At 43.5% G+C, this 17,127-nt stretch overlaps 1 protein-coding gene across 2 annotated transcripts; it reads left to right on the top strand.

Annotated features, from left to right (window-relative positions):
- The first annotated feature begins 1,140 nt into the window (after positions 1–1,140).
- Positions 1,141–16,798, top strand: ncaldb (neurocalcin delta b). Of its 2 annotated transcripts, none has more exons than XM_076302327.1 (4): positions 1,141–1,359; positions 11,915–12,318; positions 14,271–14,376; positions 14,593–16,798. In XM_076302327.1, exons 2-4 carry the CDS (start codon positions 11,941–11,943, stop codon positions 14,685–14,687), a joined length of 579 nt encoding a protein of 192 aa, XP_076158442.1. In that variant the 5' UTR covers positions 1,141–1,359; positions 11,915–11,940; the 3' UTR covers positions 14,688–16,798. The 2 variants fall into 2 exon arrangements, with proteins under 2 accessions (XP_076158442.1, XP_076158441.1); XM_076302326.1 differs by lacking the exon at positions 1,141–1,359 and adding an exon at positions 2,801–2,922.
- The last annotated feature ends 329 nt before the right edge of the window (positions 16,799–17,127 follow it).

Raw genomic sequence — 17,127 nt, 5'->3', positions numbered from 1 at the left:
TGCTGTCCTCTGAACAGAACACACTTTTGCTGTTGCAGTCTTGAATGGGGTGGACCCAAGCACAAACATAAACATTATTTGCGCATTACTTGCACATAAGAAGAAGCCAGATGACACAGGCAAATGTGCATTCACCTTTGTAATTGCACATTTAGGAAATGCTTTATTGACAGGTATGACTGATACAGTATGCTTAAGAACAGATCGATAAATGCATGCTTGTTCTCAATATTACCAGCAGTGCAGTCAATATGCCTGCTTCAAGTAATGTAATTAGTTAAACTCTTTTCTTTGCCATTATAGAAATAAGAGCCCTGAGTGTCTGATGTATGCTATTTGTTCAATTCAAGTTGTGGAGGAAATGCAGCAGCTACTTTGCTCATATTATACACACGCTATGGAACTCATAGATCATTTTCATATCAGAATTTAAGAAGAACTTAAGAAGGATGATGCTGCATAATAAGTTATTCAATCTCCAACTCATTTGTTTTGCAGAATATGATATTTCAAAGCAGAGACAGACTGACTCAGCAAGACCTGGGTGAGGTAAGTCATTATGAACCTGTCGTCGAAGGTTAATGAGAGGTGGCTTTGATTGTCCTAATCTCTTTAAGTAAAGCATGGTCTTCAATGTGAGCCTTGACATCTGCTGTGCCCAAGCAACCTGGCTCAGGTCATCATGGTGGTGTTCCTATGCCATGCAAAGGGGACTTGAAAGAATGTAACATGCCACTATTCAAACTTTCATCTGTCATGCACATCATAATCCAGACTGCAAGGATGAAATTGCACATTTTCACACTGTGCAGAAAACAAATCAAAACTGCAAAAAAGAAAAACATTATTTTAAATGGAACTTGCATAGAGTGTTAAACACACCTGAGCTATTACTATATGCAATCATTTAAGTTTGAGTTTATGAATTTGTTTGTTTATTTGTTTGTTGGCATTTGTTGAAAAGTGAGCAAAGACCACCCACCGAAACTGCTCTGCAGCCGCTGAGTTCCTGTTGCCAGGGCAACGCCAGCTCACATAGGCTTTCCAGGAGACCATGTGACCTGAGACTTTGACGTCATTGGGGGAGGCAGTTTGGTGCTGGGAGCTAAGCTGAGTGCTTAAGGCTTGAGGGGAGTCTTGCAGAGTTTTGAGTTGGAGCTGAGAGTGCCTGAGAGAGAGACTTCCTCCTGCTACCTGTTGCTCTTCACCTTCCTCTGCTCCACTCCTCCTCCTCAGCACCCAAGCGCCTGTGTCCGCCACCCGCTCTCTACCTGGGAACTTACTGGGTTATGGACTGTTGTGAATAAGCCATTCACAACCACAATCTACACAATCTACAGTTACTGCTTTTTATCTCAGGTAAGCCTTTTGCATTGGAACAGTTTTCTGTGCATGTGTGTTTTGGTTTTTGGTTATGTTTCCAGGTCTTGTCAGAGTCCCTCTGATATTGCAAGCACTGCAAAGCTACTGCAGCATGACTTCACATAGTGGGAAAGCAGAAGGACCAGAGAGAAAGAGACAGACAGAAAAAGAGAGAGAAATTAAACTGTACTGCGTAAAGGAATGGATGAAGATCTGGAGTGTTTTGAATCGGACATTTAGGAATGTCGAAAAGTCAACTCTGTGTACAAATGCTCCACCCGGGGGGTCGCTTGCTGTGGATGGCCTTGGCTTGGGCCACACACTGAATGGATGCTAACAGAAAGTTGGGACACATCTTGCCGTCTCCGTTTCTCTTTGCCTGCAGACCTCTCTTCTCCCTTTTGAGGGTGTAGGCAGGAAATGAGAGCAACGACATTCATTGACAACTGAGCTGCTGAACTCAGGCAGCCCGGAGTGAGTCCTCCTTGAGCTGCCATTTCTCAGGTTCTTTCTGAGCACGCTCGCCCAGGCCAACTGTTAGCTGGAACACCCATCTGTACTATTTGCCCAATCCAAGAGACAGCCTTTGTGTGCGTTGGTTTTGCTGCGGGGATGTGAGAGAAGGAGAAAAGCTGAGGCCAAAGTGTGAGAGTGACCCAGGACTTCAGTGTGTTACAGGCGCAGTGTGTGACTATCTATAGGGGCCTCTCACAGTGCTCACACAGATACACCTGTATGCTCCAGGCACGTCCTGTGTTTAAATCCAGTGTTGACAGACAAGCACAGGCGCACAGCTCAGGTTGCAGGAAGTGGCCTTTTTCTCTCTCTCTCTTGTGTGATTGTGTGTGTGTGTGCATGTGTGTTTGTTTCTCTCTCTCTCTCTCTCTCTGTGTGTGTGCATGTGTGTTTGTTTGTTTCTCTCTCTCTCTCTCTCTCTCTCTCTCTCTCTCGTGTAAGTGTGTGTGTGTGCACACATGTGTGTGTGTTCTTTTCTCTCTCTCTCTTCCTTGTTGTGGACTGCTCCTGCTCATCTGTGCTGCATAAACAAATGCTTGTCATTGCAGCACTGAGCACGCACTATACCTTTGAGACAGGCGCCCTGTGTGCTGAACGGCCAGACCGATCTGGCCAAGCTCGCGCCGTGTCCGAGAGTTTAGAGGCACAGGAAGAGAGGGCAGGGACACGGAGTGGGAAAAAATCGGAACATTTCAAGCATCTCTCAGGGATCAGGAAGCTGAGAGAGCAGAGGAGAGTGGCGGCCCCCTGGGACAGAGAGTATGTGGGAGAGTTAAGCACTCATGTTAGACATACTGAGAGAGAGGGGGGGGGGGAGAGAGAGAGATGTAAGAGTGTCATAGTCAGTGAGTGGGTGAGAGATAGAGCGAGAGAGGGGCGGGACTTAGAGACTGCTCAGCCACGGGTCTTCCTGTTGTGACAGAGTCTTTGGAAACTGTGTGGGTCTGTGGAGAGAGCAAAGTGCCAGGCAGGAGAAAGGGAGAGAGAGAGAGAGGAACAGAGGAAGAGGACCTCACTTTGGAGTGAGGAGGAAACTCTGATAAGGTGCGACGAGTCTGCTTTGCTTTGTCTTTCAGTTTGTTTCAAGTACAGTCTGCTAAAAGGCATCTTTTTTTTTCAAAAGGAAACAGAGAGCACTAGTTTCAGGAAGAGAGAATGGCTGAAGAGAGACAGACAGGCAGAGAGAGAGAGAGAGAGAGAGAGAGAGAGAGAGAGAGACAGAAAGAGAGAGAGAGAGAGCATGACAGCGTGTAAGAGAACTGACTCCATATACTGCAAAAAGATCAGATCACTGCACGCTTTTGTTTGTTTTGTGAATGTGTCAACACTTTTTATAGCCTTTTATCACACCTATACCACAGACAACAGCTACAGCAGTCAGTTACTCTAAGGACTGAGGCGTGGGGGTCGCTACCACCCGGGCAGCATTACCAAATCACTGTTGGTTTGGGTTCTTTTGTACAGGGATCACTCTCTTTTACTGGTAGATAATAGTAGCAAGACAATGAAAACAATGTCCCAATATGTCTGTCTGATGGGTGCACTCTGTCTTTGTCTTCTAAATTTCTCTCTCTCTCTCTCTCTCTGTCCCTCACTCAGCCATGTGCTGTAATGTTTCAGGTGCTTTGGTAGTATAATGTGTTTTGCATTATGAGGTTCTGTCTTTTAAGTAATGTATTTTTAATGAAGGTAAGATAGAGAGCTTTATTCTCTCTCCGGTCTTGACCATTGTAATTTACTGTAACGACTGTGGAAGCTGGTGTTTGGCAGTCTGTAAAGAGGAAAAAGATCATCAGGCATCAGGCTATTAATTTGGTTGGCTTAGCATAGATGTAATCTATGGTTTTCAGATGGTGCAGTGTTGCTTTCTATGTCATGGTTAAGGGATGAGGTTATTGTGGATTGTTTTAAGAGAACATGCTCAACATAGTAAATCTCCCATCTTAAGCCTGTGGCTGATAATACAATAGGCAGCCAGCAAATATTCCTGTCATATAGTATGTTGTGGCCTAAGGCTCAGAGTTTTGTAGAGTTTATGAGACAGGATGGATTTAAAGTGGTTTGCTTTTGGTCTTTAATAGTGCGACAAGTCACAGACTCACTGTGAAAATGACAGCAGATGAAGCACAGGGCGATGTCACGATAGTTGATACAGAGTTCAGGATGATCTTACAGTGAGATTGATAGTTGGAAATGTGTCTTGGATTTAAAACATGGAAAAGAATGAATTATCTTCATCCTCTTAGTCAAATGTATTTTCACAGCAGACTCCAAATGTATAAAAATGGAAACTTTGTACTTTGTGGTGATAAGTCGCAAGATATCAGCAACTTTTATCCCATATGCTTCAAATAGCGCATAAGCCATGCCGGATCAGCAACATTGCTGCCAGTTTTTTTTGTGGAACACTGACAGATGTTTAAAAAACTTTTTATTTTTTATTTTTGGGAAACATAAAACATCTTAAAACATTTTATTTCATCATTAGTGGTTATTTTAAGGTACGTAGCAAAGAGTGAATGTCTGAGGCATTGTAGAGGTTATGTCTTGTAGAGGTTATGTGAAGGACAGGGAAGAGATCTGAATCCTGAGATGACACCAGTATAAATGCAACAAATCCTTCACCTTTACGTACTGATGGACTAAAAATACACCTCACTGCTGCCTCTCTTGACTCATCAGGCAGGCCAGTGCCAGCCTCTTACCAGCTTCCCTGAAAGGGCTCAGAGAATGCCGGGAGCTTTGCCCACTTTAGATCTTACACTGAGCTACCTGTCATCTGTCAAGACCAAGAGAAGAACACTCACATGTCGTTTTATGTCCAGAGTTGTGTTTCTCTGGGGGGGGGGGAATCTCGCTGTTTTTTTTTTTACCCTCAGATATGGAAGCCTTACAAAGCATAATGGAACATTTAACAACAGTCCGTTCCCTTATTAAGTAATTAGTTGTTGTTGCCACAGCAGGCTGCTGTTTGAGTGGCTCTAATGTTCCGGCTGCAGAGCACATGACCACAGGGCTGGACGCTGCCTGTAATGGGTCTGGGCAGAAAGGCAGTGGAGGTGATGGAGACGCTGGTTTCATTCAGCTGCAGGATGATGTCAGAAAGGCTCATTAGGGGGTGAGATGAGTGGAGAAGTGTATGGTAATGGAATGCCCCCCACAGAGTCGCACAAATGCTTTTTTACCCCATAGTGTGTCTCTTTCTGTATCTTTATCTCTCCTTTATCAATGCCTTCACCTTGCTCTTTATCTCCTCCTCTCTCTCCCACTGGCTGTCTCATCTCTCCTGCTCCTGGATTAACACTGGACACTTGGGCTAAGCCGGGGTGATAGGATATAAATAAGGGCTTGTGTGTGTTATGTAAGATGTGCACAAGATGTCTTGTACCCACAGCCACAAATAAGGGCCTTCGGACACAAGCTCCAGGGATTTTTTTAAAGGCCTTTTGGTCCTCGTTTTGTTGACTTTACCATAAGATGCATTTGTGCTCCACCATATGTTTTGAGGAACTGTAGCTTATCTTGTTCTCAAGTTAAAGCTAATTGCTAAGAAGGTTAAGGAGAAGGAGAAATGTGATTGCTGCATCATTCAGTGAATGCAGACTGATTGAGGGAATGCTCCAAGGCCAACTCATTGTTTTAAATTAATATGCTATTAATGAATGGCAGCCTTGGACATCCTCCCCCAAAGTGCATCGTCTCTTAGGGCCCGTCCACACGGAGACGCTTTTTAGGTTAAACGCAGAGGTTTTGCTTCGTCTTGGCCGAGCGTCCAAACGAATCCTGTAAACGCACTGCCCGAAACCGCACCTTTCTGAAACCTGGTCCCAGAGTGGAGAAATCTGAAACCGTAGCCCGTTTGAATTTGTTTAGACAGCGAAACTGCACATCCTGCTTGCGTATCGATGATGTCATTGCCACACCTCAGCTGCCCTGGACTTGCACTTATAGTATTGCCTAACAATACTAGTTTTCATACATGACATTACCTACGATTACACTCCGTAAGATAAATATCACAACTGGTGCTGCGCAGCGCCGATAGCTTATGACTTGGTAGACTGAACACTGTTTTTCCCGGTGTTTTTTTATGCATTCTACTGTCAGTGACGCGAGAGAACTTAAGTTATTAGGAAAGTGCGGTGTACATTTAGGCTACATTAATTTGTGCGTAGTGCCAGTGTCATTCATTTATTTTACATGTCTTACAACATGCATTCACAGTCGAGTGAACAAAGAAAGACGCTTAGAACTCACGTTAAGCCGATGGTAGCACACTGAATGCGAATGCGCGATTTGATGCAGGCAAAAGTAGGCTATTGACTGTTACTAACCAAGATTTTATAGCAATAGTATAAATGTGGGGACAGAATAGCCTAGAACTTGCGTAAGCCTTGCGTTTAGTAGCCTAATTGCGGTGATAGCCAAAACTAATGTGAATCACGGACTATCCTACAACCAAAGAAAGTAAAGGTGATTAGTAGGCCTACCTGCATTAGCCAAATAAAGGACGGGACTGCACCCTTCACAAACCGTAAAATAAAGTTTATTAGTTTTACAGTTGACTACAGTTGACAGTTCACCATCAGTCCACACAAACAATTCTGGTTTCCTTGCACTAGCCATTTGGTCGTAGCCTATTCTGTCTGTTTGTAAAGCGCAAATTTTGGTCAATTTCTGTAAAGAAACAGTGCCACCTATAGGCCTGGGGTATGAAGTAACGTGTTGAGTCGTGTTGAGATGGATCCGTTTGGACGCAAATATTCTTGATGCGGTTTCAGAGAAGACGGAGGAAAGAAAGATCGGTTTCGTACGTGTGGACTAGGCCTTAGACCCATGTCAGGCCTACAGTCTGAATGAAGTGCAGGAGCCCAAGCTAAATGATTTTAAAGCACAAAGAGGTGTATTGGTACAAGTGTGGCAGGAGCTAAGCACCTTAATCTTCACAAAAGAAAATAGAGACACATTTTTAGTTTCTCAATTTTGTCTTTTCAATAATTGCAAAGCATTTTGACATCTGCCATGGCCAAAAAGAAACATGGAGGATTAGCTGTGGATTAATAAGGATGCAAATCTGCTCTTTGTTTACTGAATGCCTGGCTGTTTCTCTCAATACCCACAGAAGCTATGCCACAAACTCCACAGTGCTGCAGAGATGATTAACGTCAAGACAGATTCATGTTTACACAGGACGACAGAAATGCTTTGGGATTCGCTACGTACACAAAACACCAAGGTTAACTCATAAGGCTGCAGCGAATATTCCTCTGCTTAGTCACAGATCCCCATGTTGACTCAGGTCTAATATTACATGTGTGCAGCATGGTACTGCACCCCCCCCCCCCCAAGCATCAGTGGGGTTGGCACCTGCCATCTTGTGGTAATGCGTCGGCTCAGGGGGTGAATTAGATATCAATTGTGCTGCTGCGCATTAGCATTCACGTGTGAATGTGCACACATTAGCAGCGGTGAGTGTGTTTCCCCACCCCAGTTGCTCCAATCATGTACAAGAGTGTGGGATGTGGGCTGCATGTTTAAAACAGCCTGCAATGCAGAGGAAGGAAGATTAAACTTTCAGCAGTATAGCAGGTCTAAGGTGGATGTGGTATGGAACTGTTTGTGGGTACACAAACACAAGGCTATACGTGTGTACGTGAGCACAGAAGAAAGACAGAGCACCAGTCATACCAGAGCCTTACTTGGATGACCTTGGCTTTTGGAAAGTTTGGATTGTTTCCAATTGACTCACGTGATAGTGCTGTGAATGATGGTGACGTTCTCACTGCAAAATTTAACACAGGATCAATCCATTCCTAAAGAAGCACAGCTCACCAAATTTAGCTCGAAAGTCTTTGATCAACTTGAAATGATATCATCTTGGTCAGCCTGTCAATGTGCTTCATCTGTGTGTGTGTGTGTGTGTTTCAGTCTCTATCTCTCTATCGCTCCCTTTCTCTCTCTCTATGTGTGTATATGTGTGTGTCTGTTTCCTGTGACTCGTGTGATTCATATGTAAACAGTGAGCTTGAGGATTGTGTTCCGTGCACGTTCACAGATGCACATTCCCACACTCCATTTGTGTGCTGTGCCTCTGCCTCTGTCTCTGGGCGTGCATGTGAACAGCAGCGCACTCGGCCATGCTGCCTCATCTGCTGCCGTGCTGGAGCTCAGGGGCTTGTGTGAGCAAGGCTGGGGAGAGGCTGTCCAGAGAGGAAATGGCTGAATTAATGGCTGTGTAATGTTGTGCGTTAGCTGAGTGAGTGTACATGGAATGGCTGAAGATACTTCATTACAGAGACAATGGACTCCAGATGGATCTGTATGGGCTATGGCAGATGTCTAGAATGAGGGTGTCTTCTCCATTAATGTCAGTTTGCTCAGAGTATAGCAATCCTGATTTGTTTGTTTTTTAGATGCAGGCATTGACTTGCATTAAAACCCCTTAACATACCCACTGTCATGTTCTTGGTATGCAAAACACCCAAACTAGTCACACATTTCTCATTTCTCATGCTCAACTACCACACAGCGTCAAAGTAGATCTATGTCTTATATAGCTCAGTAGTACTGCACATGCAGATGTGAGGCACTGTGGGACATTTTGCTTATGTCACCATCTTCCCACCTCCCTGGCCTGTTCTTGGCCCTCAGGTGTTGTCCTCAGCATGGGCACGGGCTCTGGCCAGGCAGCACAGCTTATGTAATGCTGACATCATCAGCCAGGCTGCCACGCTCACTTTGGTGCTAAGAGCATTAGGGTTAATTGGAGAGCGATCTTTGAGGCCCAGAAATAGAGGAACATGGTTGGGCTGGCTGCTTCAAGCCTCCTGATCCTGCTGTCCTTTCCAAACCCCTTGTCCCATCATGTATAAACACTGGGCTGAGAACCCTCAGTTCTCAGGAGAACGCCCCAACCCACCTGGAGTAGGATCAGTGGTGATGTGAACACAGAGGGTATAGTTGGCTAGCTTTAAGAGCAGGGTCATTCTGGGCCAAGGTGACTGTCCCCAGGACACCAGACAGGAACATCTCTGAGGATAAAAGAGGGAGAGAGAAAGACAGACTGAGAAGAGGGCAGGGCGAAGGATAAGATAACGTGACATGTCAAACAACACAAGGGTCTCATTTGAATCAGGAAGAAACATCAAGAAGTGACCAATGATATTATACACTGTTCTTGGTTTTTAACTCATATTTTATCTTCATTGTAAATCTGTTGTCATTGTCGACACATTTAACCTGGTTCAACATCCATTTCATTAATGATGGCTAACACTCATTGTTGCTTAATGATCCATCAATTGATGGCTAACAAAGATGGTCTCGAGTGAATATGAATATTTTTTTTTCCTGCACACTAATAGATGGATTGAAGTGTCTGTCGCTATGACTACAGAGTATGACATTATGGAAATGCAAGAAACCCATTAAGCAATTAAAACGCAGATTGATGACCGCTGCTGCGGTTAGTGGCGGCTGCATGTGGCGTGTGGGCAGACAAAAGAAGTGCCGGCAGGGAAATTGCTCCATTGAATTAGCCGTCTGTTTCCTACATTAGGCTACTGTGGAGGTCTCACTCCCAGCCCGGTGACTAAGCCAGCAGTGAGTCACGCTAGGAAGGAGATATGCAGTAGAACAGGCACACTCAGGCCCTTCAGTCTGTCTGCAGAGCCTCTCATCCTTTCACACTACTGTGTTAAAACATGGCAGCACTTTGGACACTGTTTGGGTTAATGCTGTTGCCATGATGACCATCAAATGATGAAACAGAGGGTGCAGCGAATATTCCTCCAGTTTGTGTTCTTACCGGTTTTCACAATGTGGTTTGGTTTTGTACATACTCTTATCAAATTCTAAACCCATATTATCTCAGAACTGATAGACATGGGGGCATTGTAAAATGTCTAGTGGCAAACTGTGCAGCCTTAACCAACTTGCCTAGGGTCATGACTCTTATGATATCTTTCTATTTTTAGGCCCTCCGTTGTATCCATTGCTCTCCCTACAGTCACGTCCCTGTCTGTCTGTCTTGTTCTGCCTTCTCTCTGTCTCTTTCTCCCTTCTCTCTATTTCTGTTTCACTAATTATTGCACTCCATCCTGTGTCGTGTTGTTCATGTCTCATTCTCCATCTTTGTTGCTATCTGTCTATTTCCACCTCTCTCTCTCTCTCTTTCTTTCTCCCGGGTATCATCTCAGTTCCCTGTGGGTTTTTCATTCCAGCAGAGCTCCATCGGACACCAGCTGTTAGGGTGATGATGATGTGCATGTCTAATGTCTCATCTTTGAAGCTGATGCTAGGAGGCAGCCATTTAAGTGCAACACAAATGTATCTCCACATCTTACACACTCCTCTCATATAAACTGATAACAAAATAACAAACAAAAGCACACTTAAATCTGTCACACATTGCATCATATCCACATACTGAAACATAACAAACACACACTTCCTCATTCTCACAAATGCACCCATAATTCCCTGCTCCATCTGATGTACATGCCCTCTCTACAGATACCATATGTGCCCTTTCAGAGACAGCTGACATCCCAGCGTTTGTCAGTGTTAATTGAAGCAGGACGTTAAATCCCTGGCCATATGACCAGAGTGTTTTACCCTGAAGTGGTCTGAAGCACAGCAGGTCTGGGTCTCATTAGTGTATAGCTTCTGAGCATTTGGACATCAGGCCTGTTAGTTGAGGGAAAACAACCAAACTGATGCATTGCAGGTGCAGTTTCCATACCCAGTCTCTTTCATTGGCTAGTCCTGTCGGTAAAACTATCCTGTGTCACCGTCCTCCTGTGTGAACCTTCAGTGTTTCTCTCCAAAGGTGTAGCAGGTTAGTGTTATAATGTCAATTCACAGTGGATGTCATCATTAAGGCATGGGTCCTCTCTGAAAAGACTTCTTCTCCTTCCGTAATTTCAAATATAGCCTATTTAGACTTTCCTCACACGTTTCTTCTTCTTTACAATTCATCACTATAACAGCTCCATCTGCAAAGGCATTTTGACTAGAGAAAATTAATGGTGACACTGTTTCAATTACCCTTCAAAGGATTGGGTGCTCATTAAATGGATTTATCTTCATACAGGCCAAGCTTATGGTGAAATCAATATATAATGTGGCTGTTTTATTCACCTATGGATGTCTCAGTGTCTTTAAAGACTGCCTTAAAAAAGTGTCCATTTTGTTCTGTTGGGCAGTGGATGTGGACAGTGAACCAGTGACAGTCTGAAGCCGACTGATGGACTGTTTCCTGTTTACAGACACAGATGCTCTTTGCTAGCACAGAGAAATTTATCACATAGGCTGCTGCAAAACTGCTTCATTGACTTTCTTCATTCTTGCTATTATTTAGCTGATGGTGCGACATTGATCTTCTTCAGTCAGTGTGGTGTTGGGGCTTCACAGCACCAACCAAGGACAGTGCACTGCTCACATCATGTGGGTTCTTCAGCACTTAGTGTGCATGCCTCGGGTGAACAGTAGCCTATAAGTGCTGAACAGTGGCTTGTAGGAGAGGCCACTCTATACAGCAAATGCTTAAGAGAGCTGAGGTCAAGTCGGCAATTGCCTCACCAACACGTAGAGGCACACTGTCAAACCACAGAAAGACACAGATACAGCAAAACATGAATAGATATAACCTCACAACCACACAGTGATAAAGAAACATTCACACACAGACACGACACCTTTCGACGCCCACAAACCAATATGCATAGGCCTAGCGGAAAGTTCTGTTGTTGCTGCTTATGGTGGATGCACTGCAAGCTTCACTCATTACCATCTTCAGCAACCATCTCGCACACCAGAACCCTTTTCAGTTGCCCATCTGACGTCCGTTATTGTTACAGATAATTCCATTGAAATCAATTCAGCAATGTATCCCGGCTGCGCTTATTACGTGTGCTAAAACGAGGGGAAAACATACGTTATTTCAGTGCAATTCTATTTTTAGGGTAGTCTGTTTGGTGAACTATGTTAAACACAAAACATTTACCCCTTTTTCTCTCTGTTTTTCTCCCCTTAGTCTAAAAACCAACACACCAACCAGCAATGGGGAAACAGAACAGCAAGCTTCGTCCTGAGGTGATGCAGGATCTTGTGGACAGCACAGACTTCACTGAGCACGAGATCCAGGAGTGGTACAAGGGCTTCCTGCGGGACTGCCCCAGCGGCGCTCTATCCCTGGAGGAGTTCAAGAAGATCTACGCTAACTTCTTCCCGTACGGAGACGCCTCCAAGTTCGCAGAGCACGTCTTCCGCACCTTTGACGCCAATGGTGACGGAACGATAGATTTCAGGGAGTTCATCATTGCACTGAGCGTTACGTCCCGTGGTCGCCTGGACCAGAAGCTCAAATGGGCCTTCAGTATGTACGACTTGGACGGCAATGGCTACATCAGCCGCGATGAAATGCTGGAAATTGTGCAGGTGAGGTCATGCAGGGGGGGATGTGGTGTATCTGAGGGTATGTCGAGAAGCAGCGCGTGAGGCGTGCGTTTGTGGTCACTGTTGCTTCTTTCAGTATGTTTTCCTGTTCCTGTAAGAGAGCGTTTTGGTAAATGAGGTAGCCTAGCCCAAGTAAAAGATGCACATGACAGGGGCATGTAGGCTAGGCCTACTGTGTGTGCAGGCAGAGACAAGACAATAACGGCAGGATGGTACATTTTATTTAGATACTTCCATTTGCCTATGCAAAAAAGTTAGCTCGCTCCAATGAGTATCAGGATCTGAAACAGAATACAAGCAACAGTCTATTCCAACTGGCTCGAGACACATAGCCTAATACAGCATGCAATTCAGGAACATTCATAAAACAAGAAGAAAATACAAAGCTGTTCACATGTTTTCATATTTGTTCAAATGTGTCCAAATGAAGATGTGTGTGTGTGTGTGTGTGTGTGTGTGTGTGTGTGTGAGCAACATTAGAAAACAGGAAACTCCTTTAAAATGTCAGGAAACTCCTTTAAAATGTAAAATGTGTGGGTTTGTGTGTGTGTGTACCCCTGCTGAACAGTCTGGGGCCCTCATGCAAACATGCTATTTCAGTCAGGCAGTGGCATTTGGCACACACATAGAAAAATGACCCCTGCTGCCTATGAGCCATTCCATTACAACTTAGTCATCATAGAGAGCTGCATGTCTCCTCTTCCTGGGTCTGCCTTTGTCTGTCTATTACTCGCTCTCCTCTCTCTTTCTCTCTGTCTCTCTTTCGCTCTCTCTCTCTCTGTCTCTCTCTCTCCCATCTCCCCCAGGCCATTACATTTGAGGTATCCCAGCAGAGTTTTGAATCACTCAAGACCCCATAATGCTTCTAAAAATAATCCCTCCTGATCTTTATCTCTCGTGCTGTTACTTAGTCTCTCTTCATTCACTCTTCTCCCCAAAGAGCCCACTGTCGCAGAATTGCCTTTGCTCACAATCCGATCTGGCGAAACCATTGCCAAGTTTTGTGATCGACCTCAATCCTACTAAGACAAAGAAGAGACAAAGCCTAAAATGGTGGCCTAACCAAGCTGACTTCTGTCCACTTCTTACTGCTTTGATGGTGTAATTTTTGACTAAGTAGAGTAAAGGACAAACAGAGTAAGATTTATACCAAAATATCCTCTCTGTTAGCAACACATCCTGTGTTTAGTCTACTGTTTTTTTTAAAAAGAGAGATATATGCTTAAGACTGGGGTTTGTTCTGGAGTTCATTTCAGGATTTGTTCCTAGCGATGGACGTTTAGCTGGCAGAACATATTTTCCAGGCCAGAGATAGTGAAGCACATAATTATGTCTGGCTAAACTGTCGGTCTCAATAGACACATAGAGAGAATTGGTTGCTCGGGTAACAGAAACTCAGATGAACCTTAGCACTGGTATATATGATGGTTGTAATGTTTTGCAGTCTGCGTTATTAATTCACATTCATATGGATTTTTGACGTTTATGTGTGTGACGTGCTTCCTGTATTTCTAAACGACTTTACTTTTTAAACTCTGAATAATTCAAACCAAGTTGCTAGAAAATGACCTGATGGTACTCATTACACCCCCACCCCCTATAAATTGCAGGTCTCTGCCATTTAGGAGGCAGTGCCATTTCTGATTGAAGAAGACAGCAAAAAACAGCCTGTAACTGATCCTTTCAGCACAGTGTGTGCCGGACACTTCACAGAGCCAAACCCTTTCCATAAAAATAGCTGTGAAAGTAAAAAGTGTGTGTCTGTCTCGTAAAGTGCACATCATTTATACTGAATAAATGTGTCCGTGTCTACTGTACTGTGTCATGACGAACATAGTTTGACATTTTCAAAGTGTGACATGGTGATAACATTCTCTCTCTCTCTTTCTCTCTCTCTTTCTTTCTGTTTTGTATATCCTCCTCTCTTCCATCAGGCCATCTATAAGATGGTTTCCTCAGTGATGAAGATGCCGGAAGATGAGTCAACACCAGAGAAGCGCACAGAAAAGATCTTCAGACAGATGGACACAAATCGTGATGGTGAGGCACCCTTCAGTGCTCTGTCCCCTTCTTCTCTGTGTCCCCTGTCCACACACAATAACAGTGTCCCCTCTGTACTCCCACTAGATAGGACGCGCTTGTTGTTTAAAAGTGTGTGGATATGTTGTAAGTAGTACCCACAGTATGTGTCATACTCAACAAGGATAAAAAAAATATTGTTTGTCCCTAATGTCTTGTTTATTATGCCTTTTTTAGGCAAGCTGTCTCTGGAGGAGTTTGTGGAAGGAGCGAGAAATGACCCATCAATCGTACGGCTGCTTCAGTGTGACCCCAGCAGTGCGGGGCAGTAAAACAGCTGTCTCTGGGTGACAGACCTCGTCCACTGTCTCATCTACCCTGTATCTGTTCAGCATCACGCCCCACCACCATGTACACCAACCCTGGTTTCATCTACTGTAGACAGGACACTGGTGTGGCTTCTTTGCTCAGAGAGACATGCACACACACACACACACACACACACATACACACACACACACACACACTTACATGCAAACACATGTATACATACAAACATCACAACTCTGCATGTCTCTTTTAGTCAGATGTCTGCCATGCTTCCAAACCTTTCTAATAAGGTCCAATCGAGAACTGTATAATCAAAGCCACAGTACTTCAAAGTAGCCAGTGCGGTTAAAAAAACAAAACAAAAAAGGACAGAGGCTGAGGGCTAGAAAACCCAAAGAACGTGTTCTGGAGTGTGGATGGGCTGAAGCCCACCCGAGACTGTCCATCAGACTGTGAAGCAAATGCCTGAATGTAAAATGGCATTCTGGGTTTTGGATTCCTCTCACCGCAGCTGATCCAAACCTTGATGTGTGAGAGGGACACTGTTGAAGTAAGGCAAATGTAAACAAATGTATTCTTTTTTGGAAAACAAAGAAGTATATGGTTCATTCAGTTCAATAGCATTCAAGCACACGTAAAAAAAAAAAAAAGATTTTTCTAGAGAAACCATGGTAATACTTCACTCTCCATTCAGAACTAAGAGCCAACTGGAGAGTAAGTGCAACCCATGCACCCACCCTGTGACGTCGCAAGTCACAGGGTGATGTGAATATCCTTGAGCTTGACTTTTCTGTTACATTGGTTGTTTTAACCCAAAGGAACTTGTTATTGCCTCTTTCAGAATATGCATGAAAACATCCAAATTAGAATATCATATATCACCCAGGATTTGTAGCATTCACATTCTCTTTGAGCTCTTTCAGAAAAGACTCATGGACTTCCTAAGGCTGAGTACAGCTACATTATATTGGATAATTGAAGGCAGGAAAATCTAGATGGAGGTATTAGGTCATGACAAAATTTAGGATATATATAATATATGTATATAAATTTATTCTTTTACGTGGTGATAAAGGTGGTATTTGCCACACTAAAAGAGATTCACTTTAAAATGTTCAAATGTTAATTATTGAAATATGAATTTGTTTTTGTTTTTTCATTTCAAAGCAAATATTCACATGTAAAGTACATACATATTTATGTTAGGAATGTAAAGGCAAAAAAGCAAGGACCACACATTTTGCTATGCACATACTTTTGTACACCCTTTAGAGCAAATGCATATGTTTTTAAAGAATCTCAAAATCACACATTTATCCATTTAATCTACAGAGGTTTATTAGTATTAAAAAGGCATGAATGTGTGCATCGGTACTCTTTGTGTACATAGAGTGTAATCTAAATGTTCATGTCCCCCTTCCCTGTATCGTACAGTATACCCCATCAATGCACCTGTTGGGAAAGGCCTCAATTCTGTAGACCTCTGTCATGGTCCTGCAATTTCTAAAAGGTTGTCTACCTTTATTTAAATTGAGATAAAACATATTTATAATGCAAAAACACAAGGACAATTTATTGGGAGAATTGATTGAGGCTTCCCCATAACCACCCAATCTCTTGCACTGAATGCACTTCCAATCTAAAGGAGTGCTAGACTAATCCTAGAGATTTCAGAATTCTCTGCATTTTTATTTTATTTTATTGGGTCTTTTGTGTGTCTGTCTGGCTTTCAAATATGTGTGAAGCATGCATGTATGGTACAGCTTTGATGAGCCAGTGTTTTACCTGCATTTGTGGTCCCATGGCTCTTTTTTAAACAGGCGTGTTATGCGTATGCAACTTGTCATGACATACTAATAGCATACTTGATGGAAAGGTCTTGGGCACTTATTATTTGCTTGAAGAGCAGAAGAGGAATCCCACAGTTTTAGGTATGAAGGGGATGTGTGTGGAGGTGTGTTAATGCTCTCTCACACAAACACAAACACTGATCAAACTCAGGGTCGTCCGTAGAGTTTAGGTGGAGTGAGGTGAAAGACTTGCTCAAACAGACAGGAAGAGTAAGGCCAAAGTGATGTCTGTTTGCAGCCAGATTATAAAACCATTTAAAAACCAAAAACCAAAAAAAAATGACATATCATTTAAACATACTTAAGTCACGCACACGCACAGCTCAGTCTCACTGCATTTCAGACCACATTCTAAAGAAGACATTCTTATGAAGTCCTGAAGTCCACTTCAAATGGCCACTTGGCCAAGTACAGCTAGTTTACAGCCAAGATCAACACTGGTTATCGGACTGTGGTGAATGCCTACCAGCAGTTGCTGGTTTGTGGACATGGTCATTTCAACCATTATAATCGATTTTAAAAACAAGATTGTAACCTGCTGAAATAATGACTGATTTTAAAGCATTTTGGGCATTTTAAAAAATTTTCTTCT

The sequence above is a fragment of the Alosa pseudoharengus genome, unplaced genomic scaffold (assembly GCF_046254945.1).
Source record: "Alosa pseudoharengus isolate Yale_2024_CS ecotype anadromous, Long Island Sound unplaced genomic scaffold, YU_APseudo_1.1 YU_APseudo_1.1_scf_23, whole genome shotgun sequence".
Taxonomy (NCBI): domain Eukaryota; kingdom Metazoa; phylum Chordata; class Actinopteri; order Clupeiformes; family Clupeidae; genus Alosa; species Alosa pseudoharengus.
The sequence above is the reverse complement of the archived record's forward strand: the minus strand, read 5'-3'. Positions and strand labels throughout refer to the sequence as shown.

Bases quoted from the DNA above. Each gene is read 5' to 3' on its own strand.
- ncaldb (XM_076302327.1), top strand. From the start codon at position 11,941: ATGGGGAAACAGAACAGCAAGCTTCGTCCTGAGGTGATGCAGGATCTT. The intron at 12,319-14,270 runs GTGAGGTCATGC...CTCTTCCATCAG, and splicing joins AAATGCTGGAAATTGTGCAG to GCCATCTATAAGATGGTTTC. The intron at 14,377-14,592 runs GTGAGGCACCCT...TGCCTTTTTTAG, and splicing joins GATGGACACAAATCGTGATG to GCAAGCTGTCTCTGGAGGAG.